Here is an 18,070-nt window from a genome sequence, read left to right as displayed (position 1 = left end):
ATGGTCATTGGCAAACTTCAGACGGGCCTGGACATGCGCTGGCTTGAGCAGGGGGACCTTGCGTGAGCTGCAGGATTTTAATCCATGACGGCGTAGTGTGTTACTAATGGTTTTCTTTGAGACTGTGGTCCTAGCTCTCTTCAGGTCATTGACCAGGTCCTGATGTGTAGTTCTGGGCTGATCCCTCACCTTTCTCACGATCATTGATGCCCCACGAGGTGAGATCTTGCATGGAGCCCCAGACCAAGGGTGATTGACCGTCATCTTGAACTTCCTCCATTTTCTAATAATTGCGCCAACAGTTGTTGCCTTCTCACCAAGCTGCTTGCCTATTGTCCTGTAGCCCATCCCAGCCTTGTGCAGGTCAACAATTTTATCCCTGATGTCCTTACACTGCTCTCTGGTCTTGGCCATTGTGGAGAGGTTGGAGTCTGTTTGATTGAGTGTGTGGACAGGTGTCTTTTATACAGGTAACGAGTTCAAACAGGTGCAGTTAATACAGGTAATGAGTGGAGAACAGGAGGGATTCTTAAAGAAAAACTAACAGGTCTGTGAGAGCCGGAATTCTTACTGGTTGGTAGGTGATCAAATACTTATGTCATGCAATAAAATGCAAATTAATTACTTCAAAATCATACAAATGTGATTTTCTGGATTTTTGTCTCTCACAGTTGAAGTGTACCTATGATAAAAATTACAGACCTCTACATGCTTTGTAAGTAGGAAAACCTGCAAAATCGGCAGTGTATCAAATACTTGTTCTCCCCACTGTATATTTGTCTCCATTTCAGCACCAATTGGTAGATTAAATTATCTACAAGATCAGAATATTTTTTTAGGGTTAGGAAAGTATTTATGGATAATGAAAAATGGTTTTCAAAGCCTTATATTAGAAATATATTGATGAATAAAAAAATAGTGGTTCAATTCATAAAATATTGGAAGGTGAGAAAAGTGCACAATAGGGGTTGAATAACAGTCCTATAAATCTACCCTAATCATGGAACTGCAATGACAATGGTCCAGTCATTGTCAACCGTGCACCAGGCTCCAGGTTTAAACTGCTAAGTGTGGTCTGAGTTAAATAATGATTCAAATAGGCTGCAGGTACCAAATTATTGCACTACTTTAGCCTAATATTATCCACTATTGTTAGTGACCCTCAGGAACAACTACACAGACAGAGGGAAAAAAGGTAAACGGAATGGAATAGAAAAATAGAGCCTTTACGCAGAAATAAAAAGGTGGTTAGATTAATTCTGAAAGCTTCAATATTCAGTTCATCAATGGTAAAATTGGAAGTAATATACAATATCATTATAATATGGAGAATAGTATGATAAAATATACCCTAATTGCCCGCACTGATCATGAAACTGTGCAATGACAAGTGCCAACTCTTGCGCCGTGCGTCAAGTTCAAAGTAATGGTTTGAGCTCCATAATGATTTAATAAGCTTACTGTACATGTCGCAATTTATTTCGACTATAATTTGTAATTGGCCTTCATAAAATAGTATCCACTATTACTTGACCCTCAATAACAAGGAGGACAGCGTACTGAAGAAACAAATAAAAGGCTAAGTCAAATAAAGGAATTCTATGAATGTAAGGAAAGGAAACAAACACTAAATTATTAAATATTTATTACTTATGGTCGCTACCGATAGTGGCTAATAATATTTAACTTTTAGCCTACAAATTGAAGAAAACTAGGGCTGGGAATTAACAGGGACCGCACGATACGTATTGCGATTCAAAACTGTGATTTGAGGTTCCAAACATATGTCTGAGCAGAGTGACAAGAGTGAGCCATGAGAAAACAAGTTTTGACCAGTCATGGAAATAAGTGCTGTAAACAAATTGGCTCCCTATTTTTCATCCCTGCAAGTTATAAGGCCATACAATTAAAATTCTGCATAATGGAACAGCATTTCATACTTCACTGCAGGAAAGGGGCATACCCATCATGTCAAATCAAATTTTATTTGTCACATGCGCCAAATACAATAGGTGTAGACATTAAAGGAAAAATGTTTACTTATAAGCCCTTAATCAACAATGCAGTTAGTTAAGAAAAATACCTAAAAATAATAATAATAAATAATTAAAACCTCTACAGGATCGGTGTGTCCCCCACGGGACGGCTGAGCTAACGTAGGCTAATGCGATTAGCATGAGGTTGTAAGTAACAAAAAAAAATCCCAGGACATTGGCAGAAAGCAAATAATTCTTGTTAATCTAACTGCACTGTCCAATTTATAGTAGCTATTACAGTGAAAGAATACCATGCTATTGTTTGAGGAGAGTGCCCAGTTATGAACTTGAAAAGTTATTAATTAACCAATTAGGCACATTTGGGCAGTCCTGATACAAAATTTCTAACAGAAATAAAATGGTTCATTGGTTCCAGTCTACAAATCTGCGCATACACTGCTGCCATCTAGTGGCCAAAATCAAAATTGCACCTGGGCAGGAATAATAGATTATGGCCTTTCTCTGGCATTTCAAAGATGTTTTTTTTATTTGTACCGTTTTTCTTCTTTGTATTATCTTTTACCAGATCTAAATGTGTTATATTCTCCAACATTCATTTCACATTTCCACAAACTTCAAAGTGTTTCCTTTCAAATGGTATCAATATAAATATCCTTGCTTCAGGTCCTGAGCAGTTAGATCATCCGACTCATTAAAGAGAAATACTTCGTCCAGTTCAAGGTGAGTAATCGCTGTTCTGACTTCCGGAAGCTATTTTCGGTCATAAGAGACGGTAGCAGCAACATTATGTACAAAATAAAAGTTTGAGAAAATGCAACAAAAAAATAAAATAGCACGGTTGGTTAAGAGCCTATGAAACGGCAGCCATCCTCTCCGGCGCCATCTTCGAGCATAAAGAATACATGTTGATATGCTTTTCCATTTCCTACGATGACTGGTTTCACATTAATATCCAGTGATAAGGTAAAATAGATCTAAAACAATTGTTATTTGGCCTACACACACACACACAATCCCCTTATCCAAACTGATTACTCATTTACCTAGCTCTTATCAATTTATAAATTACAGTGCATGGAGTATGCTGTTATTTCTATTGCAAAAAAATTAAGTGAATGCTTTTTCCACTTGGAACCGGCAGGTTTGCTCGACTTTATTCATGGTTTCCGTGTGCGTAAAGAATACGCTTAGAGAAAAGTGTGTAAAATGGGGAATGAAGTTCCATTTACGTGCACATAACTCGGGTCTGATTACCCCACATTGAGCCCGTGTGCGTACAATTGAGTGTGTACTCACCACCAGCCCAATGATTAGTTGTTTTCTGTGTTTATCCCAGGTCTCACTGAGACAGAGCAGGTAGCTCTCTGGAGGATCTGTCACCACACCATCACACTCCCCCTCCTCCACATCAACCAGACTATGCACTGGGTTGACGTCTGATACCCAGGGTCAAGGTTTAATAAGCACACTATAGTGGGCTGAAGTCATCACACACAGGAGGACACTACTGCAGCTGTGAGCAGTTGACTACTCTTATGCCCGGTCCATACATCACCTATTTGGATATGGTGAATAACACAACACACACACCAGCATATGTAAGGATACCCTCCCCCACCAGTGTAGACTTTGTGTAGAGAGCGCTGAGTTGGCGGGTGAACAAAGTGTTCTTATTGACTCCGGAGGCCTTAATGGCAGACGTCTCTGTCTGCTTCACCACGCCCACCTGAGGTGAGAGAACCAATCACAGTCATTCAAACGTAAACCAGACACACTAACATCTGTCATCACTGACAAATAATTATTGTTCTTCCTAAATTAATGTCCGAGATTAATAGCATTTGACTGTTAATCTGTGGCAGACAATACCATCACACATAAACAAAGGCTATGGTGACATTTAACAGTTGTATGCATAAAACATTTCACATTGCATTACTTAAAATACTCTGTCTGCCCTTTGACTTCGATAATGAGTTGCAACAGTAATGGGCCTGACTGGAGAATCTTGAATCTGCCCTGTTCCACACCTTGTAGCCCTGGGAGACAAGGCGTCGTACGTGAACGAACAAGCGGTGTGTGGGAATGCTACACGTCATGAAGTTATGGTCCAGGTGACAGAAGATGTTCAGCTGCTTCGCTGCTTTCTACACACACAAACCAGTGACAGATATTTAGCTCCCTTGCTGCTATCTACATACACACATTGATTAACACACTTCAGGAAGTTATAGTCCAGGTGACAGAAGATGTTCAGCTTCTTCGCCGCTCTACACACACGCCTCTCACCTCTGCGTCCTCTCCAAAGAACCTGTACTTGTATCCACACTCCACAGCCAATAGAGCGTCTTTATGTTTCTCTTTAATCTGCAGGTACTGCTGCTCCAGAGGAGTGTACCCACTCTTAGAGATCCTACAGGGGGCACTGGTCACAGAGACTTCACCCCCTACTCCTGGAGGAGTCTTCATTATACCCCCCCTTCTTCTTCTTCTTCCTCCTTCTCCTGGCTTGGCAAACTGAATGAGGCTGAGGGCCTGGGGAGGATCACAACAATAACGTTTCCATTTAAAGCTGCAATATGTAACTTTTTGGGTGACATGACCAAATTCACATAGAAATGTGTGTTATAGATGTGTCATTCTCATTGAAAGCAAGTAAGAAGAGTTAGATCTGTTATATGTGTACTATTGCTATGCTTCCTGTTCTTAAGTTGAATTTTTGCATCTTTTACTTTCGGTTTTGTACAGCAGCTTCAAACAGCTGAAAATACAATATTTTTGGTTATGGAGAACATATTTCACAGCAGTGTAGATGGTACAATGATTCTTTACATTATACTTGCTTCTTTTGTCACAAACTGACATTAAGCAAACTATTAGAATTTTAGCAGCTAGTTAATGCCGGAGCGATTTCTACATAGTGCAACTTTAACATTCAGTTTCAAACTCACAGATTAAAATTAATTAGGAGAAAATAAAATGAGAAAGGTGATGATGATCTCCTACCTGTTTTTTGGTTGATGGCTCTGGACTCCGCCACTCCTCTTCTTCGCTTTTCTGTCTCTCTTTATCACCAGTCATTTCTCTGTGGGCCACAGCCTCCCTACCTCCTACATCCCCAGGCCCCTTACCTCCATGAGCACACCCATCACCTACATCACCAGGCCTACCACCTGCATCCCCAGGCCTGCCACCCGCAGGGCAGACAAAGCCCTTCAGTCTATCCAGGGTGGAAGAGGAGAGGCTGCCTGCCCCTCGAGAGGAGGGGGCCCTGATTTCTGATGGAAGAAAGGGATAAGAGTTTAAATGAAAATTGGTAGTGGCTGTGTAAACAAACAAAGTGTAAATTGCAGGCAAATTGAATTATTTCTAAGTAAGTACATATTTATACACTCTCCTTCAAGGTAAATAATTTTCTTATTTGGGTTAACATTTTCAGGGGGGTGCCTACTATAATTCTGAGTGTGGACTGGACAAGCCTCCACTCTCTAATTTGAAGCTTCCAAAATAGTTAACAGCTCTTTTACATGTCAGAATGTTGAATAAACTTCATTTGAAGTTAGTCTGCCTAGTGTCCACTGATTTCATCCTTATATTGTTGGAAATTTGAAATAAAATATCCACAGGAAAGTATTATTAATCGCACTTCAAAATGTGTGTTTCTGAGCGTGGCTCTAACAGCTTGTTAGTTAATCATGTGCACACGCAAGTACATGCACGGATACACGTGCACAACGTAAGTACATGCACACAATGCACGCATACCTACCAAGCTCTTGTAGGTGTTTATATGGTTTTGCCCATGTGCCAGGAGATTGAAATCTCAACGGCAGTACCAGTGTTTTGAAAAGTCGGTTTAATAATACTTTCCTGTGGATATTTTGTATAAAATGTTCAGAGGCATAAGGACCAACCGCCTAGACAAACGGTAGAGTAAGCTCAAATAACATTTTATTCATCATTCTGGCTTATAGCAGTTGTCAAAGGAAACAACTACCTGTTGTTGTTGTCTTAGCTGATTAGCTGTTGTTGTCTTACCCGTTGTTGTCTTAGCTAGCTCTCCCAATCAATACCTGTGATTGCTTTATGCCTCGCATTATGTCTCTCTCAAATGTCAATATGCCTTGTATACTGTTGTTTAGGATAGTTATCATTGTTTTAGTTTACTGCGGAGCCCCTAGTCCCACTCAACATGCCTCAGATACCTCTTTTGTCCCACCTCCCACACATGCGGTGACCTCACCCAGCATAACTAGTGCGTCCAGAGATGCAACCTCTCTTATCTTCACTCAATGCCTAGGTTTACCTCCACTGTACCCACACCCTACCATACCCGTCTGTACATTATGCCCTGAATCAATCCTACCACGCCCAGAAATCTGCTCCTTTTATTCTTTGTCCCCAATGCACTAGACGACCAGTTTTGATAGCCTTTAGCAGTACCCTCATCCGACTCCTCCTCTGTTCCTCGGGTTAACCCAGGCCCTGCGTGTCCCCAGGCGCTCTCATTTGTTGACTTCTGTAACGGTAAAAGCCTTGGTTTCATGCATGTTAACATCAGAAGCCTCCTCCCTAAGTTTGTTTTACTCACTGCTTTAGCACACTCCGCCAACCCTGATGTCCTTGCTGTGTCTGAATCCTGGCTTAGGAAGGCCACCAAAAATTCTGAGATTTTCATCCCCAACATTTTCCATCAAGATAGAACTGCCAAAGGGGGAGGAGTTGCAATCTACTGCAGAGATAGCCTGCAAAGTTCTGTCATACTTTCCAGGTCTATCTATGCCCAAACAGTTCGAGCATCTAATTTAAAAAATGAATCTCTCCAGAAATAAGTCTCTCATTGTTGCCACCAGTTATAGACCCCCCTCAGCTCCCAGCAATGCCCTGGACACCATATGTGAATTGATTGCCCCCCATCTATCTTCAGAGTTCGTTCTGTTAGGTGACCTAAACTGGGATATGCTTAACACCCCAGCAGTCCTACAATCTAAGCTAGATGCCCTCAATCTCACACAAATGATCAAGGAACCCACCAGGTACAACCCTAAATCCGTAAACATGGGCACCCTCATAGATATTATCCTGACCAACTTGTCCCCCAAATACACCTCTGCTGTTTTCAATCAAGATCTCAGCGATCACTGCCTCATTGCCTGTATCCGCTACGGGTCCGCGGTCAAACGACCACCCCTCATCACTGTCAAACGCTCCCTAAAACACTTCTGTGAGCAGGCCTTTCTAATCGACCTGGCCCAGGTATCCCGTCAGTAGAGGATGCCTGGTCATTCTTTAAAAGTAATTTCCTCACCACCTTAAATAAGCATGCCCCTTTCAAGAAATGTAGAACTAAGAACACATATATCCCTTGGTTCACTCCAGACCTGACTGCCCTCGACCAGCACAAAAACATCCTGTGGCAGACTGCACTAGCATCGAATAGTCCCCTCGATATGCAACTTTTCAGGGAAGTCAGGAACCAATACACGCAGTCGGTCAGGAAAGCAAAGACTAGCTTTTTCAAACAGAAATTTGCATCCTGTAGCTCTAACTCCAAAAAGTTTTGGGACACTGTAAAGTCCATGGTGAATAGGAGCACCTCCTCCCAGCTGCCCACTGCACTTTAGAAAGAAAGGGTCCAGATTGTCTAGCCCAGCTGATTTGTACGGGTCCAGGTTTTGCAGCTCTTTCAGAACATCTGCTATCTGGTTTTGGGTGAAGGAGAAGCTGGGGAGGCTTGGGCAAATAACTGCGGGGGGTGCGGAGCTAAATATACTTTTTTTCCTATTGTGTTATTGACTGTACGTTTGTTTATTTCATGTGTAATGCTGTGTTGTTGTTTTTGTCGCAGTGCTTTGCTTTATCTTGGCCAGGTCGCAGTTGTAAATGAGAACTTGTTCTCAACTGGCCTACCTGGTTAAATAAAGGTTAAATACAATTTTAAAAAGTAAAAACATTCCAAGTAATTATATTGCTTTGTTTCAGACTGAGACCTTGCTATCAAGTCTGATGTATTATGGTGCTTTCAAGACAACTCTGAAAATCGGAACCTCTGATAAACGTATGCAAAGAAAAAAAAGCGTGAAGCTTCCTATTGGTTGATTTTGATACTTCCCAAGTGGGAAACTCAGTGCTTATCTTTCTCAACGAGTTACCAAGTCAGAAATGTCAGCGTTTCCGGGTTCCGAGTTGTCTTGAACACGGCATTTGGCAATGGGTGCTCACCATCGACACGCCAGGATATGACCTCACAGCTCATGTCCTCCTTTTCCTGTCCATTATGGGCCAATTTGGCTCGTTTCCATAATGACCCATCATTATTATTCGGAGAATACTTATGCTGCACAATACAGAGAACACAGTAGAGGGAAATAGAAAACAACTTAATTCATAGTGTGCAACACAATACCATTGATATAGATGTGTGTGAGAGCGACAAAGGAAGTAACGTTAGCTAACAACAATAGTTACATGCAAAGTATAAAGCCATTGCTTTCTCACAACTCTGTCATGCACTTTGATTGAGCTATGTCTGAGTTAAATGCTTTATTTGTATACAGTTACACAATAACATTCGCAGTCTGTGTCCTTACCTTTCCTCTAGGTCCTGGTTTCAGCCTAGCGCATAGCTCAACAGAGTTACCGATAATACCGGATTGAACGTTTCTGTCAGGGGCACTGCTGCTCAACCCGCCGAAGTAGCTACTTATGGATGTCTGGGTAGTGCAGGACTTCTTGATTGATTTAGGCATTTTCACAGATAATTTGCGAATATAAAATCTCATGCACAACGAAAAATTATTTGCATGCTTTGTTTCATCTGCGATATTTGCGAATATGCGGGGCTCTTCCTCGCTTCTTCTTCTTTAAATTTGTATTGGCGGATGGAAACCAACTGAAAGGTGTATACAGCGCTACCTATCGCCCACTGTTAAGGAGTGCGAATTCTCACTTTGTGAGACGAAAAAGGGAAGAAAAATTGCCCCAGGAGGTTGCTGGGTGCACCCGATAAGCCACCAATCACCCCATTAAAAGGTGGAAACATCTTACCAATCACACCATTCATATGGTGAATGTGGTATCCCACACGCCACGTGTGTGGTACGCGTTACCCCTGAAAAGTGATTCAAACCACACATCGTACTGTGTAATACGCGACCCTTTTAACGGTGATTTTAACTGAGACTAAGTGCACATTTTCACTATAGAAGCCACACCCAAAGTTTTCCCGGGAGTTTTTAGAGACAAATTCCTTGGTTTCGCGTGAAATTGCCTTTGAGCTGTATTTACCAATATTTACCATACAGGTAAGGAAAGTTCTTCTACAACTGAATTATGTCATTGGCAAGTATGGTTCTTATAAAAGCAGGATTTACTTATAACTGTTTAGACACTGATTTTCATAATTGCATAGTATCTGAGCTGGCTAGTATCACCTAAAGCATGTTAGTTACAGTAGCTAGCTATAAAAAGATTAACTAGCTATCCTCATCACGTTGTAGCTAAATATAATTTATTTGTTCCCATTCTAGTCTGTTCCCACTCAATGATGACATCTCCCATCACTCAAGGTATGTTAAACAATTCCCTTCAATGTTTGTCTCAAAAGAATAAGTAAAACACTACAACAGGTGAAATATTTAGTCAGATTAGCTAGCTACTTGTCATTTGTTTTTTATAGATGAAATCAGCCGTTTTTAGATCCATTTTTGGACTTTTAAATTAATGATATGTACCCATTGAGTCTTGAATAAATAACTTACCTTGTGACCTTATTTCAACTGTCATACCCCACCAGAACCCCAAATAAAAGCTTGTTTTACTCGTGTTTGTTAACAAAGTAAATGTAAACAAACACTGTATAGCCTCAAGCTGTAGCATTGATGGTCAGTCCTTGCATCCATAGCCCTTGCTATGAATTTGAGTGGTAACATTTCTCCAGCCCCGTCCCATAGCTTTTTAACCAAACAGGAACATGGTAGATACATTATTGTTTCTACTGCTGATTGCAGCTTTAAGTGCTTTTCATTTGCTTCATATTGTAACCTGCAATAGGCTCTATGTGACTGCAGTATAATGAAAAGACTGGCTCCTACTACAATGACCAAGGGCTTTTGGTCTTGCTGGCAAAGGCTAACTACCTTTCAATTAGACCAAAAGGCCTGAAGGCTCTTGTTCAAAGACTAGGAAACACTTGCATGTTGCAATTTAATATTTCATATATCTTTGTTGTTGTAGGAAGAAACCTCATAACTGCTAACATCAGGGGTACCCTTGTGTCTTATCATGAACGGGGTATGAAAAGGAGGTCCTCAGCCCTGGTGACTGACGCTGCTGCGGCTACAGGACTACCTGTGTCTGTAGTTAAGATATGAAATGGAGGGAAGGGGTGAGAGGGAGATGGAATTAGGGGCATGTGACAACAGGGTTGGTGGATTTTGAGGGGTTAGTGGAAAGGGGGATTGGGGGGACAAATTGATTTTGGGGAAATAAATAGGCTGCGTTCTGATACCCTGCATCCAGAAGTGTTCACACTTTCATTTCACCTCATGCATTTAAAAGCATTGGATTGGTGCAAGCATAATGGGGAGACATTCCACCACAGCACAAGACAACTGAACGACCCCAGGCCAAGTGTTTTCTTTCCTAACCCCCTGTATTATTAAAATATTGTGAAATAAAGAATAAACAATCCACCACCTAAAACACTGCAGATTAGGCAGGATCAGGCAACAGTGTAAAATCATGTTTAATTACGGTACTATAAACTGCATTTTATCAACACCGAAGTTATACAATGTTATGCTTGAATGTTTTTAGTTGAGTTACATCTAACGACAATGCTTTCCTTTCTAATTACAGAACTGGATTGGTAACTATGGGTGTTCACTTAATACCTCCTGCAACACCCGGCGACGCAAAGCTGCTGATTATAAGCGCAGTGTGTCTGTCTTGCGCAGAGGTGCTGAAGGGTAAAGGTATATATTCTCAGATTAATGTTTATTCCAACATAAAAAATGTAGTCCTACATTCGGATGTGAAATGTTGATAATTCCTCTATCACTTTCACCTCTCCATTCAATAATGCGTCTTTCCACAGGAATCATTAGTTAGTCAGAAAAATATGATATAGTCCTCATTTCAAATAAGACTGTTTCCCGCTGGATTATTTTTAAAGTAAGAGTATTATTTAAATAATGATATTAACTGATAATACCAACATGTTTTAAGCAGACCACCATAGTGCCTGTGCCCAAGAACACTAAGGTAACCTGCCTAAATGACTACCGACCCGTAGCACTCACGTCTGTAGCCATGAAGTGCTTTGAAAGGCTTACATCAACACCATCATCCCAAAAACCCTAGACCCACTCTAATTTGCATACCGCCCCAACAGATCCACAGATGATGCAGTCTCTATTGCACTCCACACTGCCCTTTCCCACCTGGACAAAAGGAACACCTATGTGTGAATGCTATTCATTGACTACAGCTCAGCGTTCAACACCATAGTGCCCTCAAAGCTAAGGACCCTGGGACTAAACACCTCCCTCTGAAACTGGATCCTGGACTTCCTGACGGGCCGCCCCCTGGTGGTAAGGGTAGATAACAACAAATCCGCCACTCTGATCCTCAGGGGTGCGTGCTCAGCCCCCTCCTGTACTCCTTGTTCACTCATGACTGCACGGCCAGGCACAACTCCAACACCATCATTCAATTTGCCGATGACACAACAGTGATAGGCCTGATAGGCCTGATCACCGACAACAACGAGACAGCCTATAGGGAGACAGTCGTGAAGCGGGCACGACAAAACCTATTCCCCCCTCAGGAGACTGAAAAGATTTGGCATCGGTCCTCAGATCCTCAAAAGGTTCTACAGATGCACCATCGAGAGCATCCTAACTAGAGGTCGACCGATTATGATTTTTCAACGCCGATACCGATTATTGGAGGACCAAAAAATACCGATACCGTTTTTTAAAATGTATTTGTAATAATGACAATTACAACAATACTGAATTAACACTTATTTTTACTTAATATAATACATCAATAAAATCAATTTAGCCTCAAATAAATAATGAAACATGTTAAATTTGGTTTAAATAATGCAAAAACAAAGTGTTGGAGAAGAAAGTAAAAGTGCAATATGTGCCATGTAAGAAAGCTAACGTTTAAGTTCCTTGCTCAGAACATGAGAACATATGAAAGCTGGTGGTTCCTTTTAACATGAGTCTTCAATATTCCCAGGTAAGAAGTTTTAGGTTGTAGTTATTATAGGAATTATAGGACTATTTCTCTATACCATTTGTATTTCATTAACCTTTGACTATTGGATGTTCTTATAGGCACTTTAGTATTGCCAGTGTAACAGTATAGCTTCCATCCCTCTCCTCGCTCCTACCGGGGCTCGAACCAAGAACACAACGACAACATCCACCCTCGAAGCAGCGTTACCCATGCAGAGTAAGGGGAATAACTACTCCAAGTCTCAGAGCGAGTGACGTTTGAAACGCTATTAGCGCGCACCCCGCTAACTAGCTAGCCATTTCACATCGGTTACACCAGCCTAATCTCGGGAGTTGATAGTCTTGAAGCACAGCGAAGAGCTTCTGGCAAAACGCAGGAAAGTGCTGTTTGAATGAATGCTTACGAGCCTGCTGCTGCCTACCACCGCTCAGTCAGACTGCTCTATCAAATCATAGACTTAGTTATAACATAATAATACACAGAAATACGAGCCTTAGGTCACTAATATGGTCGAATCCGGAAACTTTCATCTCGAAAACAAGACGTTTATTCTTTCAGTGAAATACGGAACCGTTCCGTATTTTATCTAACGGGTGGCATTCTTAAGTCTAAATATTTCTGTTACATTGCACAACCTTCAATGTTATGTCATAATTACGTAAAATTCTGGCAAATTAGGCGGCCCAAACTGTTGCATATACACTGACTCTGCGTGCAATGAACGCAAGAGAAGTGACACATATTCACCTGGTTAATATTGCCTGCTAACCTGGATTTCATTTAGCTAAATATGCAGGTTTAAAAATATATACTTCTGTGTATTGATTTTAAGAAAGGCATTGATGTTTATGGTTAGGTACACATTGGAGCAACGATACGCACCGCATCGATTTTATGCAACGCAGGACACGCTAGATAAACTAGTAATATCATCAACCATGTGTAGTTAACTAGTGATACTATTGATTGTTTTTTATAAGATAAGTTTAATGCTAGCTAGCAACACACCTTGGCTTCTACTGCATTCGCGTAACAGGCAGGCTCCTCGTGGAGTGCAATGTAATCAGGTGGTTAGAGCGTTGGACTAGTTAACTGTAAGGTTGCAAGATTGAATCCCCCGAGCTGACAAGATAAAAATCTGTCGTTCTGCCCCTGAACGAGGCAGTTAACCCACCGTTCCTAGGCAGTCATTGAAAATAAGAATGTGTTCTTAACTGACTTACCTAGTTAAATAAAGATTAAATTAAGGTGTAAAAAAAAAAATGCAGATTTCCGATTGTTATGAAAACTTGAAATCGGCCATTCCGATTAATCGGTCGACCTCTAATCCTAACTGGTTGCATCACTGCCTGGTATGGCAACTGCTCGGCCTCCGACCGCAAGGCACTACAGAGGGTAGTGCAAACGGCCCAGTACATCACTGGAGCCAAGCTTCCTGCCATTCAGGACCTCTATACCAGGCGGTGTCAGAGGAAGGCCCTAAAAATTGTCATAGACTCCAGCAAACCTAGTCATAAACTGTTCTCCCTGCTACCACACGGGAAGCGGTACCGGAGCGCCAAGTCTAGGTCCAAGAGGCTTCTAAACAGCTTCTACCCCCAAGCCATAAGACTCCTGAACATCTAGTCAAATGGCTACCCAGACTATTCGCATTGCCCCCCCTCCACACCACTGCCTCTTTCTGTTGTCATCTATGCATAGTAACTTTAATTAACTCTAGCTACATGTATATACTACCTCAACTAACCGGTGCCCCCGCACATTGACTCTGTACCGGCACCCCCCTGTATATGTTGTTATTTTTTACTGCTGCTCTTTAATTACTTGTTACTTTTATCTCTTATTCTTACCCATATTTTTTGAAACTGCACTGTCGGTTAGGGGCTCATAAGTAAGCATTTCACTGTAAGGTCTACCTGTTGTATTCGGCGCATGTGACTAATAAAATGTTATTTGATAACTGGCCAATTACGTCTTTTTTGGGGTGTTTTTATCCAGATTCACTACTACTAAAAATAATAATTAATTTTAATTTGGCAATGTCTTTTAGGACACTCAAGGACATCTTACATTAAAAGTAGGCCTACATAAAATTAAATGCTATACATGAAGTCATAAAATCAAGTGCATCGATCAACAGCAATATAAAATCAAAGGACCAGGTAAAATAGGACAGATAAAAAGAGGGAGGGGTTGGGAAGATGATACAAACCCGGGTAAGGGTTTGGTTTAAGGTGGTAGGCTACCCGGGTTAGGGTTTGGTTTAAGGTGGTAGGGTTGGGAATAAGAGGTAAGGGCCCTGGCACCCATTGTGGAATGGAGGGAGACAAGGAGACCAGCAGAGGAGGAGCGGAGGGAGCATAGATTGGGAGAAGATCAGAGAGGTAGGTGGGTGCCAGGTTGTGGAGGGCTTTGTAGGTGAGGAGGAGTATTTTAAAGTTAATACAGGGTTGCACATGGAGCCAGGATCGGTTTGATTTGTTCAGTTGATCTGGTGCTGATGTGGATTCTGGTTCAGAATCAGTTGGAAGTCTGTTGATGAGGTTGGTGGGTATCTGGTGAGGAGAGTGTTACACTAGTCTAGTCAGGAAGTAACCAAGGCATGGATGAGGGTTTCGGTGCTGGAGTGTAACAGTGAGGGGTGGAGCCTGGAGATATTGCGGAGGTGGAGGAATGCTGTCCAGGTGCTGGTTTTTATGTGGGGTTTGAAAGAGAGGGAACTATCCAGGGAGACTTTTGACGTGTTTACAGAAGGACGGGGATACCATCTGTGGTGATGCTTGAAGAGAGTGGATTTAGAGCCGATGAGCATGACCTCTGTCTTGTTGCTGTTGAGTTTGAGGAGGTTCATGCTCATCCAGCCCTGGATGTCCTGAAGGCAGCTAATGAGGGAGGGGAGTGGTGGGTTTGGTGGAGAGGTAGAGCTGGGTGTCATCAGCATAGCAGTGGGAGTGAACTTTATGTTGCCTGATCTCACCCAGGGGTAGGAGGAATATGGATTCTTCTGACAATAAGCATTCATGTTTGAGGAAGGTTTTTGCACATTAATGAGTGATTTACATGAATGAGGTCCATGGTTTGAAATTGAAATGTATTCAGAAATCTATTACTTAAAACTATGCAGTTCACTACAAATCACTTATCAATCCATAATCATTTAGCAGTTGTGAGATGGATGCCCATGTAAGTAGTAATGGCAGTGTATCTAGTCACACTGCATCAAGCTCACCTCAAACCTATATAACTAGTACACAGTAATAAATGCAGTATCAACATTGTTCTGAAACATGTTGACTGGAGTTGTGCTGTTATCTAATAACCAATACCGCTAGACTGTAATTACATAGCAGTTACATAGCATTTATTATGGAAGTACAAAGTGATGCCATGCTTCCTAATTCATTTCCAAGTGAACAGTAAGAAAGCATTTTTATCCAGTTTGGCATTCTCACACCTGAATTGACTAGCCAATGAATCACAAAGCCCTTGATACAGCCTAATGCAATTAGTTGTATCTGCCTGAGATAGACAGATTTATTTTCTGAAGCACCAATATCTTTCAGCACCAATATTAGAGAGTCACATCTCTATAATCACCATTGGAGCACTCCGCAATAATATCACATAATCTTCAGCGGTAAAGCCCATACAATGATCCTATCACCAATATATACGCATTAGCTTTCACTTTAAATTAGAAACAGCAATACATACAAAGGTTCAGGAAGGCATGCCCAGGGAGAAGGAGAGCTGATCCTGGCTGGAGGTCATACTTTTGCCATACTTACGATGCAACTACCATTACTGGAAGTTTGGTGTAAGTCACCTTCACTTCTCTTGTCCTCTCAAGGCAGGCCAACCTTTACAAATAATGGGAATCTTCTGACCACTGGGAAACACTGGAAATGTATAGGGAAAACCCCACCCACCAATAATGAGATGCAGCTTGGCGCAATCACAGTTATGTGACGCATGTCACACCAATAAAATGTGGGTTATTCCGTAATGTTTATTTGGAGAATAATTTAAAAGTGATTTGTTTCATTACATAAAGAAATTTGTTTTCCAACATATTTAGAAAGAGGTTAACTTCTACACATGACTAAGTCGTGTGACTAAGTCGCTTAAAAGTGTCAGCTTATTGGTGTGTATTATATATTATTAAATATTATATGTGGACTATAATATCTTTAGATTATTGATACAGTCATGGGTCATGTGCATTATTGTGTGTTTATAACCTACTGTGTCTGGCCTGTTAGTTGAATAGTGAAACAACATGGTGTGCTCGCCTTAGCTCTGTCACAGTAGAACTGTATCCCGTGGCGCGGGAGCAAGAGAGCCCATTGTCTTGTACAGTGGTTTCTCCTTTAAAAGTTGCGAGCTTACACCGCAGGACTTAGAGGTATCCAGCGTCACGGCTTCATTGCTCCAGACCACCGCAAGGGGGAGTTAGAGCACTCATTATGCATTTGGGTCCCAAGGTTTTTATATGACCAATCATATCGAGTGGTTCCAATGACGAATTTGACACGAGCCATCCGTCGCTGGGGACTTTCTATAGCAAAGGAGGCTGACAAAACATTACGGTGGAAGCTGATGGAGATTATAACAGAACATGGCCAAGATGTTCAAATGTTCATAAATGACCAGCATGGTCAAATAATAATAATCATAGTAGTTGTGCAGTAAGTCAGCACCTCAGGAGTAAATGTCAGTTGGCTTTTCATAGCTGATCATTAAGAGTATCTCTACCGCTCCTGCTGTCTCTAGAGAGTTGAAAACAGCAGGTCTGGGACAGGTAGCACGTCCCAGACCTGAAGAGGAGAAAATCCTCTTCTCCTGTAATTTACAACAGGGTGTGAGCTGTCAAACCAGCAGCAGCTCCCTCCTCCCCTATTCTGTGGGTGAGAGAGGTCTGGGTATTGTCATCCATTGACAAGCTGATCTGACCCATTCAGATCCTCACAGGACAGTCATGACAGTATCCATAATGGAAAGAAAATAGCCTTTATTAATGTGTATTTATATAATCCTACGTTTCTCTGAACATCATAATGTTAGAAGTAACTGAATTCCATGTGGTTATTGGGACAGACATGAATGCCATTTTGGATATAAAAGACAAATCTAATAAGACCGACTACAATCCACACACAACCAAGGCTCTCCAGCATATACTCTCTGATTACAACCTCCTTCATGCCTGGTGAGCACATAATCCTAAAGCAAAAGAGTACACTCTGTACTCAGACAGGGATATAACATTCTCACAAATCAAGTTCATACTATTATCTACACCTCTATTTTCTTTAATCAAGAAAATCAAGAAAATAGAAATTCAACATACTGTATGCGCTTTTCTGACCACACACTTGCTGCTTCCAACTTCAAATCTTAGAATCTACTAAAAAGAGCCACAAGATAGTATGTCAACATTTCATTACTACAAAATCCTACATTCTGTGATAAATTATAAATATTTTGTCATTTAAACTTTATTTAACTAGGAAAGTCAGTTAAGAACAAATTCTTATTTACAATGACGGACTACAGCGGCCAAACCTGGACGATGCTGGGCCAATTGTGCTCCGTCCTATGGGACCCCCAATCACGGCCAGTTGTGATAGAGCCTGGATTCAAACCAGGGTGTCTGTAGTGATGCCTCTAGCACTGAGATGCAGTGCCTTAGACTGCTGCTCCACTCGGGAGTCCTAAAGTAATTCATAATGATCAAGAAAAATTGTCGATTTCCCCCGGATTCTATGGGGCGCCAATAAATGTTTTTTTAATAATGCAACTCCATTTGCATCTGGATTGAA

At 41.4% G+C, this 18,070-nt stretch overlaps 1 protein-coding gene and 1 long non-coding RNA gene across 2 annotated transcripts in view; one reads left to right on the top strand and one right to left on the bottom strand.

Moving 5' to 3' along the window:
• LOC120044150 overlaps positions 1–6,055 on the top strand; it is a 51,238-nt gene extending 45,183 nt beyond the window's left edge. The window contains exons 2-3 of the long non-coding RNA XR_005476522.1: positions 3,334–4,111; positions 4,371–6,055. This is a non-coding gene — a long non-coding RNA (uncharacterized LOC120044150). The remainder of the gene's footprint in view (positions 1–3,333; positions 4,112–4,370) is intronic.
• msh3 (mutS homolog 3 (E. coli)) overlaps positions 1–8,844 on the bottom strand; it is a 105,310-nt gene extending 96,466 nt beyond the window's left edge. The window contains exons 1-7 of the mRNA XM_038988730.1: positions 8,588–8,844; positions 8,220–8,334; positions 5,004–5,275; positions 4,287–4,532; positions 4,028–4,144; positions 3,606–3,723; positions 3,294–3,433 (exon numbers count right to left, since the gene is read on the bottom strand). Of these exons, the coding sequence (XP_038844658.1) occupies positions 3,294–3,433; positions 3,606–3,723; positions 4,028–4,144; positions 4,287–4,532; positions 5,004–5,275; positions 8,220–8,334; positions 8,588–8,779 (1,200 nt within the window). The 5' untranslated portion in view covers positions 8,780–8,844. The remainder of the gene's footprint in view (positions 1–3,293; positions 3,434–3,605; positions 3,724–4,027; positions 4,145–4,286; positions 4,533–5,003; positions 5,276–8,219; positions 8,335–8,587) is intronic.
• Between the last annotated feature and the right edge of the window lie 9,226 nt (positions 8,845–18,070).

The sequence above is a fragment of the Salvelinus namaycush genome, chromosome 1 (assembly GCF_016432855.1).
Source record: "Salvelinus namaycush isolate Seneca chromosome 1, SaNama_1.0, whole genome shotgun sequence".
NCBI lineage: Eukaryota > Metazoa > Chordata > Actinopteri > Salmoniformes > Salmonidae > Salvelinus > Salvelinus namaycush.
The sequence above is the reverse complement of the archived record's forward strand: the minus strand, read 5'-3'. Positions and strand labels throughout refer to the sequence as shown.